Source organism: Haliotis asinina, chromosome 3, assembly GCF_037392515.1.
Source record: "Haliotis asinina isolate JCU_RB_2024 chromosome 3, JCU_Hal_asi_v2, whole genome shotgun sequence".
NCBI classification, from domain to species: Eukaryota; Metazoa; Mollusca; class Gastropoda; order Lepetellida; family Haliotidae; genus Haliotis; species Haliotis asinina.
This window is the reverse complement of record NC_090282.1, coordinates 18562048-18584704: the sequence shown is the minus strand read 5'-3', so window position 1 is coordinate 18584704 and position 22657 is coordinate 18562048. Positions and strand designations below refer to the sequence as shown.

The window sequence follows — 22657 nt, the reverse complement described above, 5'->3', positions numbered from 1 at the left end:
AATTCTGGATGGTCCAACATACAGCAGAATCGGAACCATACCGCGATATTCATTTTGCGAGAAACCGTACCTACTCCTAAGCCAAATGTAGAGATAGCATCAAAATCGGGTAATATGATACCCATGTCACCCATACTACCTTATCACTCATACTGCATATCTTGACCATGTTGAACGCCAGTTCTTGTCACCACCCATTAGACAATGTGATCAATACTCAAGCAGTTTGTCTATGAACATGGGGACACTGTTTTAACAATGGACTGAACCCAGTTAGTTTTTAGAAATCTGACACCTCCTATAGCTAGAGAAGAAGTTTTGGAGGGTGGGAGGTGTCATACTAATTACTGATTAACATGTTTACTGCTGCTGAGAGATCTTAAAAGATATGGACTTTTCTAGCATTTGGCCTAGGACTATACCGGCTTACCGGTAATATTGTACAGCCCTATTTACTTCCTGGTTGGACGATAAACAGGCATGGATGTTTCTGCATGTCTTCTACAGTGTGATTTGTTCAGTGACTTCAGTCAGCACACACTAACTTTCAGAAAGTAGTCACATTTAGCAAATGTTACATTTGGAACTACACAGTCTCTGTAAACTACCGTTTACGGTACGTTAAAGGTTTGAATTTCCAACCCAAGCTTTAAGAGTACACTCAGCACACAATCAGCGACGTTACTCACTAAGCCACCGAGTCTTCCACATAGGAGCCACGGCAGCCGCGTCAACATACATTTTGTCACTCGACTACACAAAGTAACGCTTAATGATAATTGTAATCATGTATCTTATATTTTCTGTCTGTCTGTCAGTCCGTAAGATCTGAAGGTCTTTCCTTTGAAACTCACGTATGCATTGGGTAGGTAAGTGATGGGGGTGGTATCCTCGTTCATGTTAAACTCAGTATAATACTGTTCGTATGTACTGTTAAATGTACTGTTTACAGTGATGGAATAACCATTAGATAAATGTTATATCGATTTTCCACCATGCCAATGCTTTTCAAACTCTGTTGTAACCGCCAACGTTGGCAGACAGCGTGTGCACTAATCGATCAGACGCGTGACGTCATAGTCCGGGACAGCTTCCAAACCTCCAAGCGAGAAAGCGCGAGAGGGCTGCACAAAGGCGAGTGAGAAAGGAGAAGCAGACGACTGATAAACAGTGCGAGGTCGGGCAGAGTCTATTCGAGTCCAAACGTTTAGCTACTGGGGCATATTATTGTTTCAATGACCACAACTGATCAGTGTTCATTGAACTGGCGGCAGGTTCAGATACAGCAGAGAGCAGACGACATTTAGTGGAGCAAGTCTCGTCACCGTGCACCACAGCAGAGACTGCAAGCAGTATGGAAAACGCTTCACTTGCTCACAGCGACAGGATCCTTCAGCCGGTGTGGGACCTGCGGATTGGATATGAGGAATACCTCCGCTCCCCACTGTTCCCGGTGTTTCTGTCCATCTCATTCTATCTATACCTATGTACCCCCTTGATGTTGATCGACATCTTCTGCTCGGAGATGCGCTGGTACAAGAAATACAAGATCCAGCCCTCGAAAAAGGTGACAGGAGCTGAGATCATGGATACCCTGAGTGTGACATTCTGGAACCATGTTCTATTCATTCTGCCTACCGCCATGGCTCAGTGGATATGGACCCCGCCAACAGTCATGCCCGACCTCGCGCCAACCCTGTTCGAGTTTGTCTGGCATCAAGCCGCAGGCGTCTTCATCTTCGACTTCCAGTACTTCGTCTGGCACTATACTCACCACAAGGTAATAGCCGCATTTATTAACACGCTCAGACTGGGCCCATGTCATTTCCATTCAAGGCCCTATTTATGGATAATTTGAAACCGTTGCCTGGTTTTTTTGCGATTGAAAGTGAAGATTGTAGCTGGCTCACAAACTCGGTTAATTACCCTGTAGAGAAACAAAGAGTTACTTCGGGGTTCAGTTTTGAGATTCTGCTCTGATCGTAATTGTGCAATCTAAAATACAGAAAGGCGTGAAATCATTGCCACTCGCTAAGCCATTCCGGCATTCCTATTTACCGCGAGAGCATGTAACGGTTATTACTCATATATTATTATTACGTTTTCATCACACATAGGTTACTTACATATGTTATAAACAACATGTCACGCTTGCATACACACAGATCCATAAATAATTTGTTCGCAATCTGTTGCAAACCCTCCTTGACTAAGTCATATCATGCCTACATAACATTCCTATTTGGTCAATGATTATTAACATCATTTTAGAAATTTTGGAGCCATGTATTCCCCGAATATGAAGATATGAGGAATTAATGATGTCAGTCCTTAGCACACTGAGACAGTCAAATATTAACCGAGAACACATGCAATTTTATACTATCGCAGCAAGTCTAGATATTTTGAGTATCTAAAAGTTTGTAGGCACCTTCCTTATAAATTCAGTATGTCCAGGGTGTATTGACCCTATGTAACTTTAAATGATTGATAGTAAACCACTTACCCCGTGGAAGTGTGAAACAATATTGTCACTTTACTGCCAGGTCTGGTGACATTTTGGTATGTGCAACAACACACAGCATAATTATTTTAGAGCTGCATTAAGTGTAGTAGCTTGGACCATCAAGTTGTGTAAACTGTTAAACAGACACATCTGAGAACAATATCGGGATTGTCTGGCCCAGAGGCATTATTTACAGACTGCTGTCACCCTGGTCATAGAACAGGAACTATACTGAGTGCTGAGTTAAACAACAAGCAACAAGAGTAAGCATGGGATAGCCAGTATTTCTCGTGTTATTATGTACATGCAGCATACACTGGCCGAACAGCATGAGCGGATTAGCTTTGGACTGGCAAGTCTGGTTCTGTCGTCTCAGACTCTGTTCCATGTCGTTAGTCTGACGGGCCGCGTCTGTCCGTCCACGCTTTGACTAAGGGTTAGGCTCAAAATATGTATAATTTTGACAGGAACAAGCCATTCCTTTACATTCCTTTTTAAATTGAAAAGGAGACCCAGTAGAAAGGGAGATTAAGAACCTTAAGGGAATGTTGGCTGGGGACTTTGAGAAATGGCTGAACAGACCTTAAAATTTTGCGGTTTATCGACTGTAAGACAGGCTAGTGCACCATGTAAAACTAAGACTGAAGCAGTGCTTTTCACTATTCATTTTGTTCGACAGATAATTGGCCGACTGTTCGTGCATGTTGTAACGTCAACTTCAGGCAACAGTTAGCTCGTGTCTATATTAAATTAACGTTCATATTTAACAACTAGAACATCAACATTCCGATCTGAGGCTGATGTCACCTTAGTATAAATTGACAATGGAATGCGATATACGTGTGATACAAGGAATGAATTATATCTATGACTTGTAATTCTTGCTAAAATACACCATCAGTGACGGTGGATGAGCCACATCCAGTAGTAGTCTATGTCATGACATGACACATAAAACAGGTGAACCGTTGTCAAAATCAACAGTCTGCATCGAGGGCGGGATAGTCACTAACAGCCAGCTGTCACTTGTCATTCCTGAAGAATAGAGAACATATTCAGTATGTGTTGTAGCAAATATTCAGATGTGAGACACTTATTTGATTCCCTTTCCTTCCAAAGCCTTAACAGCATAGAAACACGTTTTACAGATGACTAACCAGACAGCACAGAAACATGAATAATCTGCTGTCATGTATAAAACTTCAACCAATCTTCACGTGGGCACAGTGTGTGCTAGAATATTGGTAGAAGCAGCGTAAAACTAAACTCACTCAAAAAATCTAGAAGATCTCTCTATTGTCCAAGGTAAATATGTATTCTGACTATTATATACAGTAACTAGTATCACGTTTATGTAGTTTATAGAATATTGCCACTGTTCCTACATGTAACGCTTGTTCAATAAGATATCTTGTGTCTATGTTTCCCGTGAAACGTCCAGGATTCAAGTTAATGTGTTGTTTTTCTGTAGAGGCTTTATCCTGTAAACAAGCTGAGACTGCGAAACGCCTTTGCTGATGCTATGTTAACACGGCATATCCTGCTTTCCGTATATTTCAACACTACAGACTTAAGAGGAGGGAGCCCATCTGAAGGCGACTTGCATCGCCCTACCATAGTAACCGTGTCCAGATCAAAACGAATCCTTTCTGAACTCCACGACACATTTATGAGTTACAATGTCACTACTTCATTTGGTTTAGAATCGACAGACTGAACCTGGCAGTTTTCTGGACACGTATTTCATCAGTAATAAGACATGTAATTTTGTTCTTGAGAGGCATATAGAAGTTAGTATCCAAGTATAAGACAAAATATTGTATATGCCAACTTCCTTTTTCTCTACATAACATTTCTGTGCTTTCCTTTGTCCCTTCGTCGGTGACTTCTGATATTTGCCAGAGTTTGAGTACTTCGATAATCAGCGTGATGTGTCGCTGCGGTATGGGACCTGGTTTTATACCGATTCGTTTTGAGGAGGCAGTGAGATATTGGTGTCTACGGGAAGCGATGATGCCCTCATTTATGGCCAGATATGTAGTAGCCAGTAGCTCTGTTGTCTCTAAAAGCAGATATGTTTGTTCAAAGGAACCATAACTGGAAGTACAACAAACGGGGTACCTTTGTAATTCCGGTTACATAATGGGGATTACAACAAACGGGTACCCCAGCAGAACGGGTTTCATAATGAAAGTTACAACAAAAGGGGTAACCCAGAAGAACGGGTTACATAATGGGAATTTCAACAAAAGAGATGGTATCCCAAGAGAACGGGTTACATAATGGGAATTTCAACAAAAGAGATGGTATCCCAAGAGAACGGGTTACATAATGGGAATTTCAACAAAATGGATAGTATCCCAATAGAACGGGTTACATAATGATAATTACAACAAAAGGGGTACTCAATAGAACGGGTTGCATAATGAAACTTTCAACAAAAGGCCTATCTCAGATGACTGGGTTATATAATGGAAAATCTAACAAAAGGGCTTGTCCAGTAAAGCGGGTTACATAATGGGAATTCCAGCACAATGGGTACCCCAGTAGAACCGGTTACAACATGGGTTACTTAATGGAAAATCGAACAAAGAACTGCCCCAGTAACGGGTTACATAATGGGAAATGGAACAAAGGGGCTACCCCAGTAAAGCGGGCTACATAATGAAAAATCCAGCAAAGCGGCCACCCTAGCTACTCATCAGTATTCAAGCTATAAGACGACGGTTTGTCCATCATGGAGTCTGGACCTGATAATCCAGTCAGCAAGCCTGACAACCCGATCTGGTGAGTGATATTTTTCAAATGAAAGGGTTGGATACGTGAGAGGTGAGATGCATGACCCAATATACATTTGATAAAGGGAGAAGTGTTGTTATAAAGAACATTCTAGGGAGGAGTATATTCGACTGGAAGGGAATCATTTCACTACCAATCTGTATGTGACAATGAAAGTTATGTTCATTGACGTTTGTTTGTCTCCTCATACCAACATGCGTTGTGTGAGTTTTCTACGATAGTATATGGTTAAACTGTCGCTTAGATTATTAAAATATGTGATTTTATGGAAATAAAGAGCTCCACCTAATGAGAAAAGGAGCTACAGTAAGCTCGGATATTGAACCTGAGGAAATCTGAAATATTGTGGAACTGTGGGACAAATATTGATGATAATTTCCATGATATTATGACACGTCAAAAAAATATGAATCATTTTGAAAAATGTGTTTCATATCATGATTAAATGTACTCATAATTATGTTAAATTTATCCATATACGCTTTCAAATCCTGATTTTTATACTGAGTTCTCATATTCAGGATCTCTGTTACCATGGCGTTAGGATTTGTACATCTCTGTGTCAGGCCTTTCTGGCCTGTAGTCTGTGAAATCCTTTTCACAAATATCCTGAAAAATTTCCTTCCTTGATGGTACTTTCAAAGATCTGGTTATGGTTTATTAAGGTGCATGTTTCACGGCCATTGTGTCGGACTAGGCGTAGGGTGCATCCCTGAGTTGGAAGGAAACTGAAATAATGGGACAAGTGTCATCCGGAAGCGTAATCTTTCGACTTCACAGTCGACTCAGGATGCCGCTGTTTTCACCCAGTGACCTTTCACATGTAAACACTCCTTGCATCGTTTTAGCGAGTCCTGTCTCGGCCCAGTACTCCTGCACTGAGGGGAGAGTGAAGCTTACCACTCAACCGCGGGGGTAAATGTATTTGGGCTAACGCCAAATATTTAGTTCATTCTTTCTTTGCAATCGTCCCGACCCCATGAAAGCAAATAAGGCGGTAGTCAGATAAGGCCAACCAGTTTCGGTGACTTGTGTTTATTATTGTTCACAGGCGAAGGGAAAATGGCGTACTGATATATACAGTATTGTACAGTAAGTTTCATGGGTGTCTCTCTAGCTGGTTACTGAACAATGTATGGGTACCCGGAAGGATGAGATGTCAACTACAGCTCCTCACAGGTGGCTTATGTTGTTATACTCACATATCAGCCATAACGAAGTACACTTAAATCTGTTAACCTGATTAATAATGTAGCACTTGCTTTGGAACGTGGATTTGACACACATGCATATCGTTAATATAAAGCGACCCGGCAAGACTCGAGTTAGAACTGGTCTTCAGTAACCTATGATTGTTGTAGGAAGCTACTATCGGGCTCGGATGGTCAGGCTCGCTGACTTGGACACATGTCATCGTACCCATTTTGTGATCAACAAACTGAATGTAACAGTTTGAGTATTTGCAGATATCATGACATGACATGACCCACTGTGTCGGTACTTGGAGGCAAATGGCCCATAGCACAAAAAAGTTTTCCTCTTGTGTTGCAAGTATTAGACACAAAATGTCTACATATAGGAGATGTACATTAGTTTGAGCAATAACAACACTACTATTGTCGACAGAAATGTCACATGTACCTTAATTTGTAACAATTCTTTAAACATCACTAGCTGTAGACTAAGATAATAATTAATAGTTTAAATAAAGGCAGTATATATATGTATATATATGTATATATATATATATATATATATATATATATATATATATATATATATATATATATCAGACCTCCATGGACTACACAATCAGTACAACCTTCGAACAAAACTAGGCTAACAGTAGACTTGCCTCTTTCAAGAATAGAGTTTCCATACATCCGGGGACTACACATTCAGTACAGCCTTGGAGCAATGCTAGGCTGACAGTCCGATTAGTCAATGCTGAACACCTGAAGCTTTTGTGACAGGCGAACAACAATCGCTCGATATTTTATGCTGCAAGCTGAAAAGTCTTGACAAAAGGAAAGGTGTTATACATGAGAAAGTACAGAACGACTGTGTTAATATTGTATTACTCGTACGTAAGATCCATCGATTCCTTGTCACCGAGACTGTTCTATTAGGTACGTACGTCATTTGCAGGTGGTGATTAACTGAAATAAAAAAAGCATCAAAACATGCTCAGTTACGACGTGCATCCTGACGCTACAATGAACGCAGCAATCATCCCGACCGTCATCTAGAAATTGAGGCTCATGCAGCAGACGACATGTCTGTTGAGTTCCATAAGTCAAGACGGACATGAACCGTTATTTATGCACACTGTCCTGCCCTTTTGGGTTTTTTTTTACTCTTCCAAAGTTTCGTGTGGAATTTTGATTCTGATGTTTATCTTGATCGAGAGCATGGACATAATGCGGCGTTAATTAGCAAATAAGAAAACATGTAAAAGTAAGGAAGTTGAGGATCGTATGTAATGTTGATGAAAACAAGCAACTGTGTTTATAATGGACAGAAGCCTCGGTGAGTCATTTGGAAAAAGCAAGAATTACTTTATTTGGTTCAGTAGTAGAAATAGGGATGAAAGAGGAACAATTTATCTACAGTTCGAGGCTTGTCTGTCGTACAGACCTTGAAGCACACATATTCAAGAAAGCCCAGACTAGTCTAGAAAATGTGGCAAGTCTAGATTCCCTTAGAAATGAAGAAAGTCGCTGGGCTCCGTTTCATACTATTATTTTGAAATATGAACATTTTGAGTAAAATATGTTCATTTTAGAGACTAGTTGTTAGTCTAGTTCAAAGCCTGTGATACAGACTAAGAAGTGTGTGAATGGACATGTGGATACCCGGGTTAGAACTGCTCTTCAGCAACCCATACTTGTCGTAAAAGGCTACTAATGGGATCTCGCTGACTTGGTTGACACACCATCGTATCCAGTTTGAGTAGGTCGAAGCTCATGGTGTTGCTTACTGGATTGTATGGTCCAGATTATTTGCAGACCGCTGACTGGTGGACCGCTAGAACACTGGTGAGTAAAACTCATTACACTACACATAGGTGTGTGTATGATTGGATGTGATAGTATCGAGTATTTGTGGTACTTTGGCGTAAGTGGTATTGGTTGCCTTATATATATGCACCATCTATCTGATGGAGACATAGATGTCATTTGATGGGTGCGTAAAGTGAATAATAGAATACATTGGATTAACACATTATTTGTTATATGGAACGGCGTGGAAGGTCGTACTCAGTACATAATTTTAGGCTGGTAACAGTTAGAACCTCACCTACGACAACATACGGTGGTTGGCTTGTCCAAGGTTCCACATTAGCTGTCATGATATGGATCTGTTGCAAGAAAACATGACAAACTCTCTGCACATTATTTCAACTAAAATGTTAAATTTCTAGTAACAGGTGTGCTAGTATATGTCTAGTGGATAAAGCGGCGAAACACATGACTCGCCAATCCGAAAACCAGCTGCAGCGGAAAGGATCATCCAGTAACCAGCATGGTCTTAATATATCACAAATCTTTAAACGCCATTATAAAATGAGAGTTATTCTTCACGCCCTTACTTCTTACACTCTCCAGATTATCCAGTGAAGTATAGATGTTTTTAGAGATATGTATTTGTGAAAATAGCTGTTAAACGATAGGAAAACGTGGGTGTGTTTTAGCAGACGAGGATGTTATTAGTCATCCCTTGTTAATGCCTTGCAGGACGTTAAACTAAAACAGTGCCTGGCGACCAAGTTAGATTATTCCCCGAGATGACGCAACGTCTGACTTGAGTTGTCTGAGCACCACTGGATGGACTGATGTGTGGCAATAGGCAGCGTGAGAAATGTTTCACCTGTTATTCCCAACTCGCCGCACAGTTCTGTGTTCGCTTAATTCTAATTATTTAGGTAGAAGGTAATGGTTTGTGTTCTGTATTCATCAATATATTCTTGTAGTATCTGATTTAAGGGTATATAAATTTGTTTATCACTTAGAGTTTGGTTGCAAGGCAAAGATATTTTTGCAAGGCTAAGATATTTTTAAAATCACACATAAATTCCATTGCACAAATCGATTCAGCACTGTGGTTGTTCCAAGCTGATTAATTACAAGAACATGTTTTTGAACAAGTGCGTATTTATTTATGGTTTATTAAAAGTTTTCTTTCCCTGCGATGTATTGAGAACACTAACGTCTAGTCTGTCAATGTATATAAGTTTCATAGGGATAAGTCATTCTTTTGGAATTGAAAAGGAGTCCCAGTGAGGTGGGAGATTCAGAACCCGAGCAAATATACACTTGCTTCATTTAGGGCTGTAGCATGGCAGAAAGCTGTAGGGAAGGAAAATAATGCGGTTCGGGGACTGCGAGACAGATCAGGATGTTTGATACGTTTGACATTTATAACATTCATTTTTCACGTGAGTTAAAGCCGTTATTTTATGCCAGTGACACTTAAATATTGAAATCATTGTGCGTCAGTATTCTGTTGATTTGTTGAAGTAAGAACGCGTATACCATGAGCTTTCACTGCAGAAACGATCTCGGTGATAATGGACAGACGGTTTTAGAAATGCTCACACGTGCGTCACACCACTTGTGCATAGATCATTCGACATACAGTAAATGCATTATTAGACACAGCTTTCCTAATATTGACGTATTCAAAACATTTGATATATTTTTTAGTACACGTGTTTATATGGTCATTAGTTGTACTTAAACCTGAGTGAGTGCGTTTGTTTTACACCGCACTAAGCAATACTCAAGCTCTATGGCGGCGGTCTGTAAATAATCGAGTCTGGACCAGACAATCCAGTGATCAACAACATGAGCATCGATTTGTGCAAGTGGGAACCGATGACATGTGTCAACCAAGTCAGCGAGCCTGGCCACTCGATCCCGTTAGTCGCCTCGTATGACAAGCACAGTCGCCTTTTATGGCAAGCATGGGTTGCTGAAGACCTGTTCTACCCCGGACCTTCACGGGTCACTTAAACCTAAGTCAGAACTGCTACCAAATAATAATGCAACGATCCGCATGTGAGTAAATAATATACCTCATACATAAATGTCGTTTTCTGATTGTTTTCTGATAATATTATTTTCAATGTACCCCATTTGCAATCGAGGTACATTGACATATACCCCGCTGACAATGGCAGCTCATTCGGGGTAGTATTAAACTTCTTTATCTCGAATAACATTGAATCACGCATGATGCACGGAAATTACCGATCTTTTGCGAATTCAAATCGATGGAAGGGAAAATTTGTTTTTTTCTTGTGTCATCTGCAAAATCTAGTGATGGCTAGGAAAAGATTAGCCTCGCATTCCAATAAAAAATTGACGAAATGCTCAAATGTAGTATCTGTGAATATTAAAATTGAATTACACCTGGACGATTTTACTAAGATAATACCTGCTAGAGAAACAGCAAAATACAGGATTCGAATCGTTTGATTCACACAAGTTGGCTGTAGTGTCCGATCCGATACCCATGCTTCAAACAGGTCAGAATTAACATGGAGGAGTTCGGTAAGATAAATACGTTGTTCACTTGTCCCTCGGGGCCCATGCGTTGATGTACCGTCGATGTTTGTGTATGTACCCTGAGCCTTTCGGGATTCAGTCTCAGGGAAAATACACAAGCATCGAGGGCACATTAACCCATGGGCCCCTCGTGACCAGTGGACAATATATATCATCTACCCTCACATATAAATGTCGCTTTCTGATTGGCTGAGCGCTTTCATTATTTCCCGATTACAAGCGAGTAACATGTCTTATGTACCCCGCTGGCAACTTCGTGGTGTAGTCCGTTTGGCTCAAAAGCGGGCCGATGAATTGCTGTCTAGCTCGAAAACTAATAAACATACAAACTCAGTGAAACGCTGATCATATTCCGAACATCATACCAACTCTGTTTTTTTTTGCAGAATATTTTCCTTAAAATAAAACAGTATTGTTTAACAAACTATCATAAAGATATTGACACGGGAGGAGTGCAGAGAAAGGGACAGCCAGGTATGCGAGAAAGCATGGAGACAGTACAGCACAGGTCAATGAATATATATTAACTTTCTGCTTCTCCAACACCTGGCTGTGCCTTCTTCTGCACTCCTCCCTCGTAATAAACTGTGAAATGTGTCAATAATTTAATGATAGTATTTTAAGCAACTTTTTTATTATTAGGACAAAAATTCCACAAAAGCCTCACAGAGTTGGTGTGATGTTTTGATTTTATGATCAGCGCTTCATTGAGTATGTTATGCTTATTAGTTTCCGAGTTAAATGTAATTCATCGGTCCGCTTTTGAGCCAAACGGACTAAAGTAGTCTTTATCTCGAATAACACTCAATCACGTGTGACGGACGGAAATTACATATGTTACTGCGCATACAAACAGATGAAAGGGAGATACAATGTACGTCTAAATCTGTTTTTCTTGTCTACTAGACCTAGCCATTGCTACAAATATTTTATACCTGTACTTCATGATTACAAAATGAACATTGAAGCGATCGGTAAGATAAATACATTGTTCACTGGTCACAAGGGGAGCATGGGCTGATGTAACCTCGATGTACCCTTCGGTCTCAGGGAACATAAACAAACACCGAGAGTACCAGTTACAGAGTATTTATGATTTGTGTTGATCAAGGAATGTGTCAGCATGTCACATGCATATAGGTCACGTGGACCTGTGGACCCGTGAGTGTAACGGATAAGACATATTCCTCACAAATCGATGAATATCTATTGAGATAAGTTAAAAGAAATAGGGACACCAGTCGCAGTGTACTATTTGATTGTCATATGGTATCCTGCTCATAGTATCAACAGTGTAATATTTACCACATTGCAGACCGTGCGGATAAAGGTAAATATGTACGGTAGGTGAACTAAATGACGTACAGACCATCTGGTTGACATGGCTGCCAAGCAAGATTTAGCGATGTGATTTGCGTTTATCCATTTCATTGAGGTCAGCATTGTTTGAATAATACCAAATGATTCGATAACACGGTTGCTAATATACAAGGACCATACATGCAATGCAATAGTTTCCACGTTTTGGCAGCCAGTCGGGCTAGCTATGCCAAAATAATTCACTAGCCGGAAATTTGATTGTAGAAATAGTAAAATATTACGAAAAAGGTAAAATGACACCATTTATCAGGCCATACAAATTTTGCAATTACAAGTCGGAGAGAAAAATGACTCCATGAAAATTCACTAGCCAATAGGGCCAGTGACTGTGGAGATTTACCGGCCCGGTTGCATTTTCACTAGCCACAGGGAAGAGTGCCAGTGGCTATTTCGCACACTGAATAGTCACTTTTTCCAAAGGTCAGCCTTTGGTTGGTAACAGTCTATGTTCCGGTCCTGTGAATGGTTAGCAAATTATGACTTGGGTGTTTTCACTAACTTTACAGTTGTTCGGGTGGTCACACAACGTGCGCAGATCGATAATCGGAGATCAGTAATCAGCCAGTAACTGATTATAATCGTAAACTCACAACAAAACCCATGTGGGCAATAACAGGACACAATCACAACATCGTGTACATGAAACAAGCTAAGGGTCAACTGATACTGTGATCAAGAAGGTCGAGGGGACTTCCTTTTAAGACACGTACTCGAGTATGTCAGGAAACTATGTATGTCTTGTTGCAACAAATAGAATAATAAGAAATATGCTTTCTAAAAGTGTAACTTGAAGCTTCTTATTTTATGAATATTGGTTAGTATCCCATGTTCATATAGAATTGCTGACGCAAATGAGATCGATCAACAGATTAACTATCAATCGCTCTAGCACGAATGAAAATCAGCATAGCAAATCACGTAGCTTCTTAACCCCGTTCTCTGTCTTCAGGACTTGATGAAGTCACACCGATGACATAACAAAACCATGATGTAACATTAAACTATGATATTTTTGTTCCAGTTCCGTTTCCTGTACAAGCAGGTGCACGCTCTGCACCACCGATACAGCCGTACGTTCTCGTGGGTGACACAGTACCTCCACCCCTGGGAGCTGGTGACCGTGGGCTTCCTTACCACCACCAACACCTGGTTCTTCAACTCCCACTGTCTCACTACCTGGAGCTACATGCTGTTCAGCGTCTTCATCAGCGTTGAGGGACACTGCGGCTTCGACTTCCCCTTCACCGCCAACAACTTCGTCCCTTTCGATCTGTTCGGTGGCGCTCCGAAGCATGACATGCATCACCAGAAGCCCCTGACCAACTATCAGCCCTTCTTCAACCACCTCGACCGCCTGTTTGGATCCTACTGTCCTCCAATGAGGGCTGGTGGGGTCAAGACCAAGGCACTCCTGGAATATGAGAGAAGGAACCGCGAGACAAAGAAACAGGGTTAAATACCCTGATGGAGGCGACAGATAGTGCTGTTGAAGTCTGTCAAAAATACGACACTAATTCAATAAATTTAAACGCCTCATTACAAGCATTCGTGAACCTAGGACGTTTCACTTTAGGTGTGCTTAACTTTGTTTCAGATTGCCTAGGTAAGATGTATTGACCATCTGAAATACACAAATACGACTTCAGCAGCCTATCTGTATGCTAAGAAAGTGATATAAGGGAGTTGGTTGAATTAAGCTTACGTGTGCAGTATTTGATATTGAATATGGGGTTTATGCTATTCTATATGTCATGTAATAACGTCCTCACCTACGTGTGATTACCACAAGTATACATCATAAAAATGTCATAGAACAGCATTCACCCTGCATAAAGATATATGTTGTGCAGCTCCCTTATACACCTGGATCCAGCTTTGGACTTTCCTGGTTTCTTTATGTTCACCTTTTTCTCTTTTTTTTTTTTTGCTTTGCGAAGTGTGATGTTTCTAGTCTGTCATTTGACACCTTCCTTTGAAAATTGATCACATGGACGTTTAAGAATTTAAACTGGGTACCTTTTAATGTTTTATTTTCAAATTTAAGTCATTCGAAGTTTTATCGTTTTCACTGTTTAAAGAATGGTACTTGTCTCGTTTGTTCTATCATTGTTTGCCAAAATTTACACAACAAACGTTTTCAGTTGATTTTACCTGTTTAAGTCTCAACGCATTTTATTGGTGCACAAGTATGAAGGACTTGGTCCTATCCGTCTACGAGGCAATTCCATTGGCTGGCACGCCCATACCTCATAATGACGTGGCCCTTGTGGCCATCGATGTGAGGTATAGCTCTGTCAATGCATCGTCTCAATATATATATATATACATATATTTATAGAGTCAACTTCTGATATAGCGAATTATTGGCTCGAACACATTCTCATATTCGAACAGTAATGGTTTTGGTTATTGCCCATCGGTATAGCACGTTTCAGATACAGAAGAATGTATTTATCGGGTTCATTAGTTCGTGATACCTCGAGTTGTTTTTGCCTAATTTTATCGATATCTTTAGATATCTGTATTGTGAACCATTTTAGAAAATTGTGATATTTTTAGATTGGAGCGCTGTTCATGTCACCTGAGAGTCATGTTGCAACTTGTCATTTATACATGCAATCGTTTATAGATGTTACAGCTAGTTCAGCTTGACCCGATCAGGTGAATACCAATACATTGCGTGACCGTGCCACAACTGGTTTGGCCTATCATTGTGAACAGGTCCGAACAGCAGAGACAAGGTCGCTGTTTGACATCTCTCTGTCGAGAAATCCTCAGACATGTCCTAACTTTCTTTAAATAAAGAAGCTACAGATGGTAGAGAGTGATAGCGAGAGTGAATCGGATTGTAAAAGTAACAGACGTCTCTACCGTGTAAAGCCGGTAAACCAAATTAGATGGCATATGGCTGTATGAACAATTCAGTTAAAACATGAAATAATTGGTTTTTCTGAAGTGTTGTTTTCTGAGACAAGTTCTGTAACGAATCCATGTTGTGCATGCTTGGCACGAACGCAACATTAATGACATTCTCTGCTTCCCTATTTAATGACGTTAACTGGACCTGCCATTTGTGCCATTTGACCTCCTGGGTCATGCATATGTAGCTCAGGTCAAGCTCAACTAGCTCTATCCATACATATTCCGGAAAGTTACGAGTCGTCACGATTAGCAGGTGAGAGTGACATTCCCATACATTTATCCAGTCAAACAGCTCCTGAGAATGCTAATGTGGCTACCACCCTGCGATACATGTGTTCAAGCATTTTCCATGGCTTTAAGTGGAAGCGAAATTGCTAAAATTGCCTTGATGGTATCAGAGCACAAAATTGAAATGTCAGAATGACATCACTTGGCCAAACCGTAGAGGTACAGTCGTTGACCATACGCGAGTCATCAATAGTGAAGTTCACATGGACTTGCATGTTAAGTCCTGGAGTAACAATAATATTCATACATTTACTTTCTGTCGAGTTTCTATCAGTACATATCTACCAGTTAGGAAATCATCCCAGCTACTTACACATAAGTTCGAATCACTTCCCGATGATTGTTAAGAATTGTAGCTATTTAAACAACATATGTTATAAACACCAATCAGGTTTAACATGGCTGTCTATGGGATAGAGTAAACGTTGAAACCTATATATAGAGCTTTGTCAGGTCTCATTCTATAATAATAAATAATCAACGGATAGATGAAAGACAATTATGTACATGTAGCATGTGATTTCCAAGACGCTTGCAAAAAATCAAAATAACATTACATCTACTCAATTTGTGAAAAATATTCTTGCAATAGTTAATTAACATGTAAGTGTAAAGAGATTTCACTAAAGATGACTCACTTATTGCCAACTACTGAACATAGGTCTACTTCCCGAGTTACCGTTTCCATGCTGACCAGCCATATACGTCATGATTATGCTTGAGACATTTGCGTAGATTGATGCTTATGCTGTTGATCATAGGATTGTCTGGTCCAGACTGCCGCCATATAGCTGGAATATTGCTGTGTGCGGCGCAAATCTATACTCACTCACTAATTGAAAGAAATACCCGAGATAAGTTTCTAGTCTTCCGATAGACCCTGATAGGTTATTTAATAGATATTCATTCACGTCAGTTTCACTTCACTGATTTCTACCAACAAAGAAAATATTTACATGTGAAAGCTTTTTTGCTCCACCAAATATTATTGCTTCATCCGAGGACATTTCATCACGCAAATGTCTTGACCATTTTTTCAAAACACAAACATGCCTCCTACCTTGCATTATTAAAATCGAATGTCTAATACTTTCCAAAAACTGTCCTGAAATACATCATCTTACTTCGAGGCATATCGGTAGAGCGTCTTCGGTGTTAATCTTAAAGGTATTATATCGGTGTTTACCAAATACTTAGTAGCACTAAAGAAATATTGGAATTGTCCTTTAGAGGAGACTTCGATCAAGACTGTAAGCAAAATTTGATTTCGAAAACCTTATGTGTGCACAGATTCCCAAAACGATGGGACCCGCCTCGTTTCCATTTTGTTGTTTAAAGGCATCTTAACAGAACTGAATCAGCGTCAACATAGTGCTAAATAAATTATCCTGCTTGACAAGGCGTTGGCTTATCATTTAAATGTCCATGGACAATGATCCATTTTTTTCGTGACGTGGCTCTCAGCAATGCTACTCTAGCTGTATAACGACACCTATATAAAGATAACCAACATCCCGACCATCGATCCACGCCATTTTCCTACGATGACATGCATCAGCTAGGTGAAGGAGTCTGACCACCAGATCCCATTACTCGTCTCGACATGAGTTTACAGAACACCGGTGCTGGTGATAAAGCTGAATATCAACTGCCGGAAGTAAATGCCAAGGACTAACATCCTCAAAGGATATGGTAATGTTCAGATAGTTAGTATTGCAGCAAGGTTATGTAAAGGAACCAGCTGTAATTATCGGACAGCCGTCGGAGAGCCAGTGTGTCACAGAAATGTCACACTAGAACAGTTGCATAACGGACGTTATTTTATGGTTTATATTTTACCATACAACTATGAACTAACTGCTGCTTTAAATGGGGAGAAAAGCAAAGGTGCCCTGAACAGTAAACTTCTACTGATATGTTTTCGACATTTACAGTGAAACGAGACAATATGTTTCAGTGGTAAGAAACAGACTGAAAGTGAAAATATTGATTTAACTCAAGTAGACGTTTTAACAAGCTTTGCATGTCATTTCAAACAAAGATTGTCGGATTCCTGCTGCGTTGATGAATCTGAAATTTCAGGGTAAAACTCCAGGGGGACAGTGAGGCGCTTTGTCTAATCATCTAACAAAGCTAACAGCCAACCGATGTTCAACGGCTAAGACAAATCCTGTGATACATTGTCCGTGTTGCAGTTTTAAACTGTTTATCTCATCAAAGAGACACCATGCCAACAGCTGCGACACAATTTACTAAATAACTCTGTATATCAACATATTGCATGTCAGTGGTGCCACTCACAATGCATCTGACTCGCTGGTTACGCACATTACGTGGTTTCTGCGCTTATTCAGTGTAGTTATGCAATGCACAATGTGACTGATATAATATCAGTCCCGTACCAGACCGCCAAACTGTTCTGTTCTCCTTTCGAGATTTCCACGTTTTACAGGTTTTCGTTTGTCAGAGCTTGCTGTACGACAGAACACGCTGTACGACGTGTTTGCAAGGATTAGAAGAAGCGTGGTGTTGCAATATAGAAGTGTTTAGACGTATCAAATCATACTGATAAATTTTTACGTATCCAGTTAAATGAATTAGTCTAAAAATGTTGTGGTTATCGCAGAATGCTGCGCAATAGGACGGAACCCAGTAAACAGAAACCGAGACCGTTTTGTAATCAGTGTTTTGACTTGTAAAACACAGGTGAAACTATACCTCAAATATCAATATATAGGTCCACATTTGAATAAATCTACTGAATTATTACTTTGTATGAAACAAATTTAGGACATTCGTATGTGAAGTCTTTTGTACTAGGTGAACTGAAACACGTAGCGAGCTATCAGGTTGATATGACCTTCAAGTAAGATTTAATGATATGGCTTGCGTTAATACTTCTGTATTTCGTTGCTGATATACCAAAGAGAACTGTAAATCTAAAAAACATTTACGTATACAGTCTATATAATTAAAGGGGACGATATAGCGACCTCCTACTGTTGGTAAAATCCTAGCACAGGCTGAGTGAGGATATATACTGACTATTGAGGATTTGGACAGAAATCAGTATTGACAGATATAGGCGATGACTTATTGAAAACCACAGGGGCGAGTTTCACACCCATACATGTACGTGTAGCTTCCATACCAATGAGTGAGTGAGTAAGTACAGGTTTAACCTGCTTTTTGCAATATTCCAGCAACATCACGGCGGTGGACACCAGAAACGGGCTTCACGCATTTTGCCCATGTGAGGAATCGAACCCGGGTGACAAGCCGACGCCCAAACTACTAGACTGCCCCACCACACCTCGATACCCATGGGCTCGACACCCATACCCATAACATTAGCTTCTCAGCAACATGGTCCACAGTGAACCTCCCTGACCACGGTGGTTTGGCTTCTCCTGCCACATACACCTTCAGAATGTAAGAACTTTATCAGTCGATTTCATTTGATTGTTTCCCAAATGACATCATGATCATTCATAAATAAAGATACAGTTTCGGTCAGGGACATTGTTTCAGATTAGCATGAAAATAATAGCCTGGAGAAAGTGATCATTTTGCTTAATTTACGAGTGTTTTGGTAGAATTATTATATGGTCAAGTTGAGGATAATGAAGTTGAATACGTTTTGGACAACAGAAGCAGGACCAAGTGAACCAGTGGATAACATGATACAAGGTAACAGTCTGAGTTCGATTCTCTCGATGGTCTGTGTTATTCCGTTCGGCCATTAAATGCTCGGGATTCTTCGTCATGAAGATGGTACCTTTTACAAATCCTCAATACAGCAGATGTCGCACAACGTACAAGGCAGGTTGTACTGAGTACTGAGTACAACTTACAACATAGACACTCACCATAATACAACACTCAAAACATGAAGCTACGGTGTACAGCATGGAGCATGTCTCAGACAGCGCCAGTCATACAATATGCAAGACATCAGCAAGATACAGTGGATAACGTACAGCATGTCATGCAGCGCCCGACATACATTTATACGGTGGATAACGTACAACACGTCATGCAGCGCCCGTCATACAATAAACAAGACATCACCAAGGTGAAGTGTACAATACATGCTATACATATAGAATGAACGTCTTCATAGAAACGGGAAGAGGATCTGCAGACTAGAAAGTACAGCATCCATGAGAGGTTGTCAGTTTAACATCATTCAGGCTAGTTTCTAAGTGCACACTTTGTTAAGGACTAATTTGCGCCAACATTGCGTTGTCATAGCAACTAAAACTAAAATGTATATAACAGCTTGATATTCACTAGAAGAAGTCATGTCAAGTGGTGTGGAGAAGGTTACAAACAAACGTCCTTTACACGATGTCATCTATATCTACGTTGGAGGACGTATGTTTCCAATAGTATCAGTCCCATTCGGATGAAGATTTTTAACAGATAGTGGTAGAAACCCCGAAAACATTTCAAGCTCTCTACTGCCAGTTTTTTGCTATTTAAAAAATCACTTGATTTCAACATGAAGAGACTCTGAGGCACGACACAGGGAAGTAATAAGCTGCAGTTGCTTGGCAAACATTGATTACTCCAGTGGTCTGACGTTACCACATGCCTCGCCAGATCGGATGAATGTGTTATATTTAATATTGTTACGTAAGAAATATATCATTAAAACATATGCTTGCTTATTTCAGTGTTAAACATTTGAAATACATTTGCAGTCAAGCGGGGACAGTCGACACGTCAGGTTCATGATGGCGGTTGTGTTTTAATACCAACGTGTAATATATTAAACTAAAACAACATCTTTACGTGGCTAGTGCACGTGGCTTCCTGTTGTCTATTTTCAGTGGAAATGATTCATGCAGTCTTAGCATAAATATGTGTTGCTATAGCAACACAGCCCTCTTCTCTATTTGGTTTCAGTTCACCTGAGTGGGTGTATCTCGCATGTAACAACACTAGACATGCTGGCAACTTCCGGTTAAAGATTACATGTGATGTGTGTATGGATATAGAAAGTACTGTTTTGCCTGCATTGTCATGCTTAGTTCATGAAACATGTAAGACACATCACAAAACATTAAAAATACCATACACAGTTTTATACAGCATATATACATGTACATTATATTTCCACACCACTCTTTTCGTATACAACCTCCATGTTATACTTTACCTTCCAGATACACGCAACACACAAAATAGCACGTTATCATAGCGTATATAGCTATGTGTAGTTACTTTAGCGAACATACAGTATACATACAGCACAGTGCATAGGTACCTCGTATCTGCAAACTACGTTCACTTTATAAATAATATTATACATAACAAACACAACAAACATAAAAACACACACAGGGCAAATATCTACAACACATCAAGCGTGTACATCACATACAGATAATACAATATTTACATACCAAATTAAAAATGCAAAGCACTTATTATAACTAAGGAATATACATCATACAGCATGCAGTATGCACCGTAACTGCACTGTACAATATGCACCATATACCATATACAATACAATTAGCACCACAAAACATACACTATGTGCCTTACAACATTACACCGAGTATCAAGCTTGAATACTATGTACTTTACAGAAAGGCGGTAGGGGTAGCCCAATGGTTAAAGTGTCCACTCATCACGCTAAAGACCCGAGTTCAATTCCCACAAGGGTGCAATGTGTGAAACTTCTGGTGTCTCCGCCGTAATATTGCTAGAATGTTGCTAAAAGCGGGATTGGACGTATTGGTTCCGCGGTAGTCTGTCATACAGACACTGCAACAAACCCATCCAAGCAATACCATGCAAGTCCAGATTATGTGGCGAGTTTAGATTTCCATAGTTTCAGGAAATGAACAAAGTCTCAGGGCCCCTTTTTATTATAGTTTATTCTTTGTATTATGAACTTTTTCATTATGTTCATTTCAGAAACTCGCAGTTAGTCGCTGCATGCACCTTCTTATCAGACGCCATGTCAACTGCTCAGGTGAAGTATTGGATAGGATTATCTCCACCACCTTTAGCTGTGACAATTGCACTTTGCTCAGAACTCGCGCCCAGACCTGTTCAGTAGCTGTGGACCTACAACGTAAATATAATTCAACACCATGAATATATCACGCACGCCTACACAATATCGTGCGCAATTGATTATCATTACTTATGTGCAATTTGTGAATACAGTACGATGAATGTGTATTGATTGTGAATATAATGACATTTTGCATGGATCACAGAAAACTATAGGTACCAAAGTTGCATCATTCGCAGCTCAACGAGATAGCAGTGCTGATACGCTAAACCAGTTTTAACTGACAAACACACACAAACACAATAACTCAAGGGAGAGACAATATTTTGCATCTGATTGTAAGTAAAGAATAGGTGAAAGATATTAGTCGATAACCATCTGTCGACGGTCCTTGTGTAGTCTACCGTGTCAGGTAAATATAGGATTGCAGTGCATATCTTGGAGCTCTGTCAACTTCAAATTGGTTTAGCTATGTTCCGCCATGTTGTTCGATCGCTTTAGCGATAGTAAAGATTGAAGCAACAGACAACGTACTTCGCCTATCCTCTTACCGAGATAACTATAATTGCCTAAAGAATTGCGCAGCGATCCCGGATAAACATTCCCAGTTACGTAACACACCAGTTGGACACCGGAGACTGCTTCAACACAAAACAAAGAGCATAAACGTAACTGGGCTTCTGCCTACCAAAGTGTGCTAGCCACCAGGTGTCTGTCACACTACCAATTTTAGTCTATCGCACAGATTCTCAACCAAATATATAAAAAAACCAAAAAGCTAAATAAATAAAATATATAAAAAAATAAAAAATAAAAAAGTAAAGAAAACACCACCAACTACAAAAAGCACTACGCAGGTCTAGCAAATGTTGCAGTGATCAGTTTTATATCTTTTTGTCTGTTCAATAAAATCATGAAATTATGCCCGATTCTTTTGATGAATGTTATAACAGTATATATGCTATAATATTGATGGTTCCAAACTTCTCTCACAACAAAATGGGTGCAATTTACAAGTTTCAAAATGTGATAATATTGTACATACTCTTACTGATTCTGTATCCCTGGTACAGGTGAAAGTAGGTGAAGTGTCGGTTATATCCGAGATTACTGATATTTTTTCCTGGAATAAAGACATCCTGAGCGAGTCCATTGATT

General features: G+C 39.9%; 1 protein-coding gene across 1 annotated transcript; it reads left to right on the top strand.

Moving 5' to 3' along the window:
• The first annotated feature begins 1121 nt into the window (after positions 1-1121).
• Positions 1122-16861, top strand: LOC137277603 (cholesterol 25-hydroxylase-like protein 1, member 2). Its single transcript, XM_067809409.1, has 2 exons — positions 1122-1780; positions 13277-16861. The coding sequence occupies exons 1-2, from the start codon at positions 1355-1357 to the stop codon at positions 13709-13711; spliced, it is 861 nt and encodes a 286-aa protein (XP_067665510.1). The 5' UTR covers positions 1122-1354; the 3' UTR covers positions 13712-16861.
• Positions 16862-22657: the final 5796 nt, after the last annotated feature.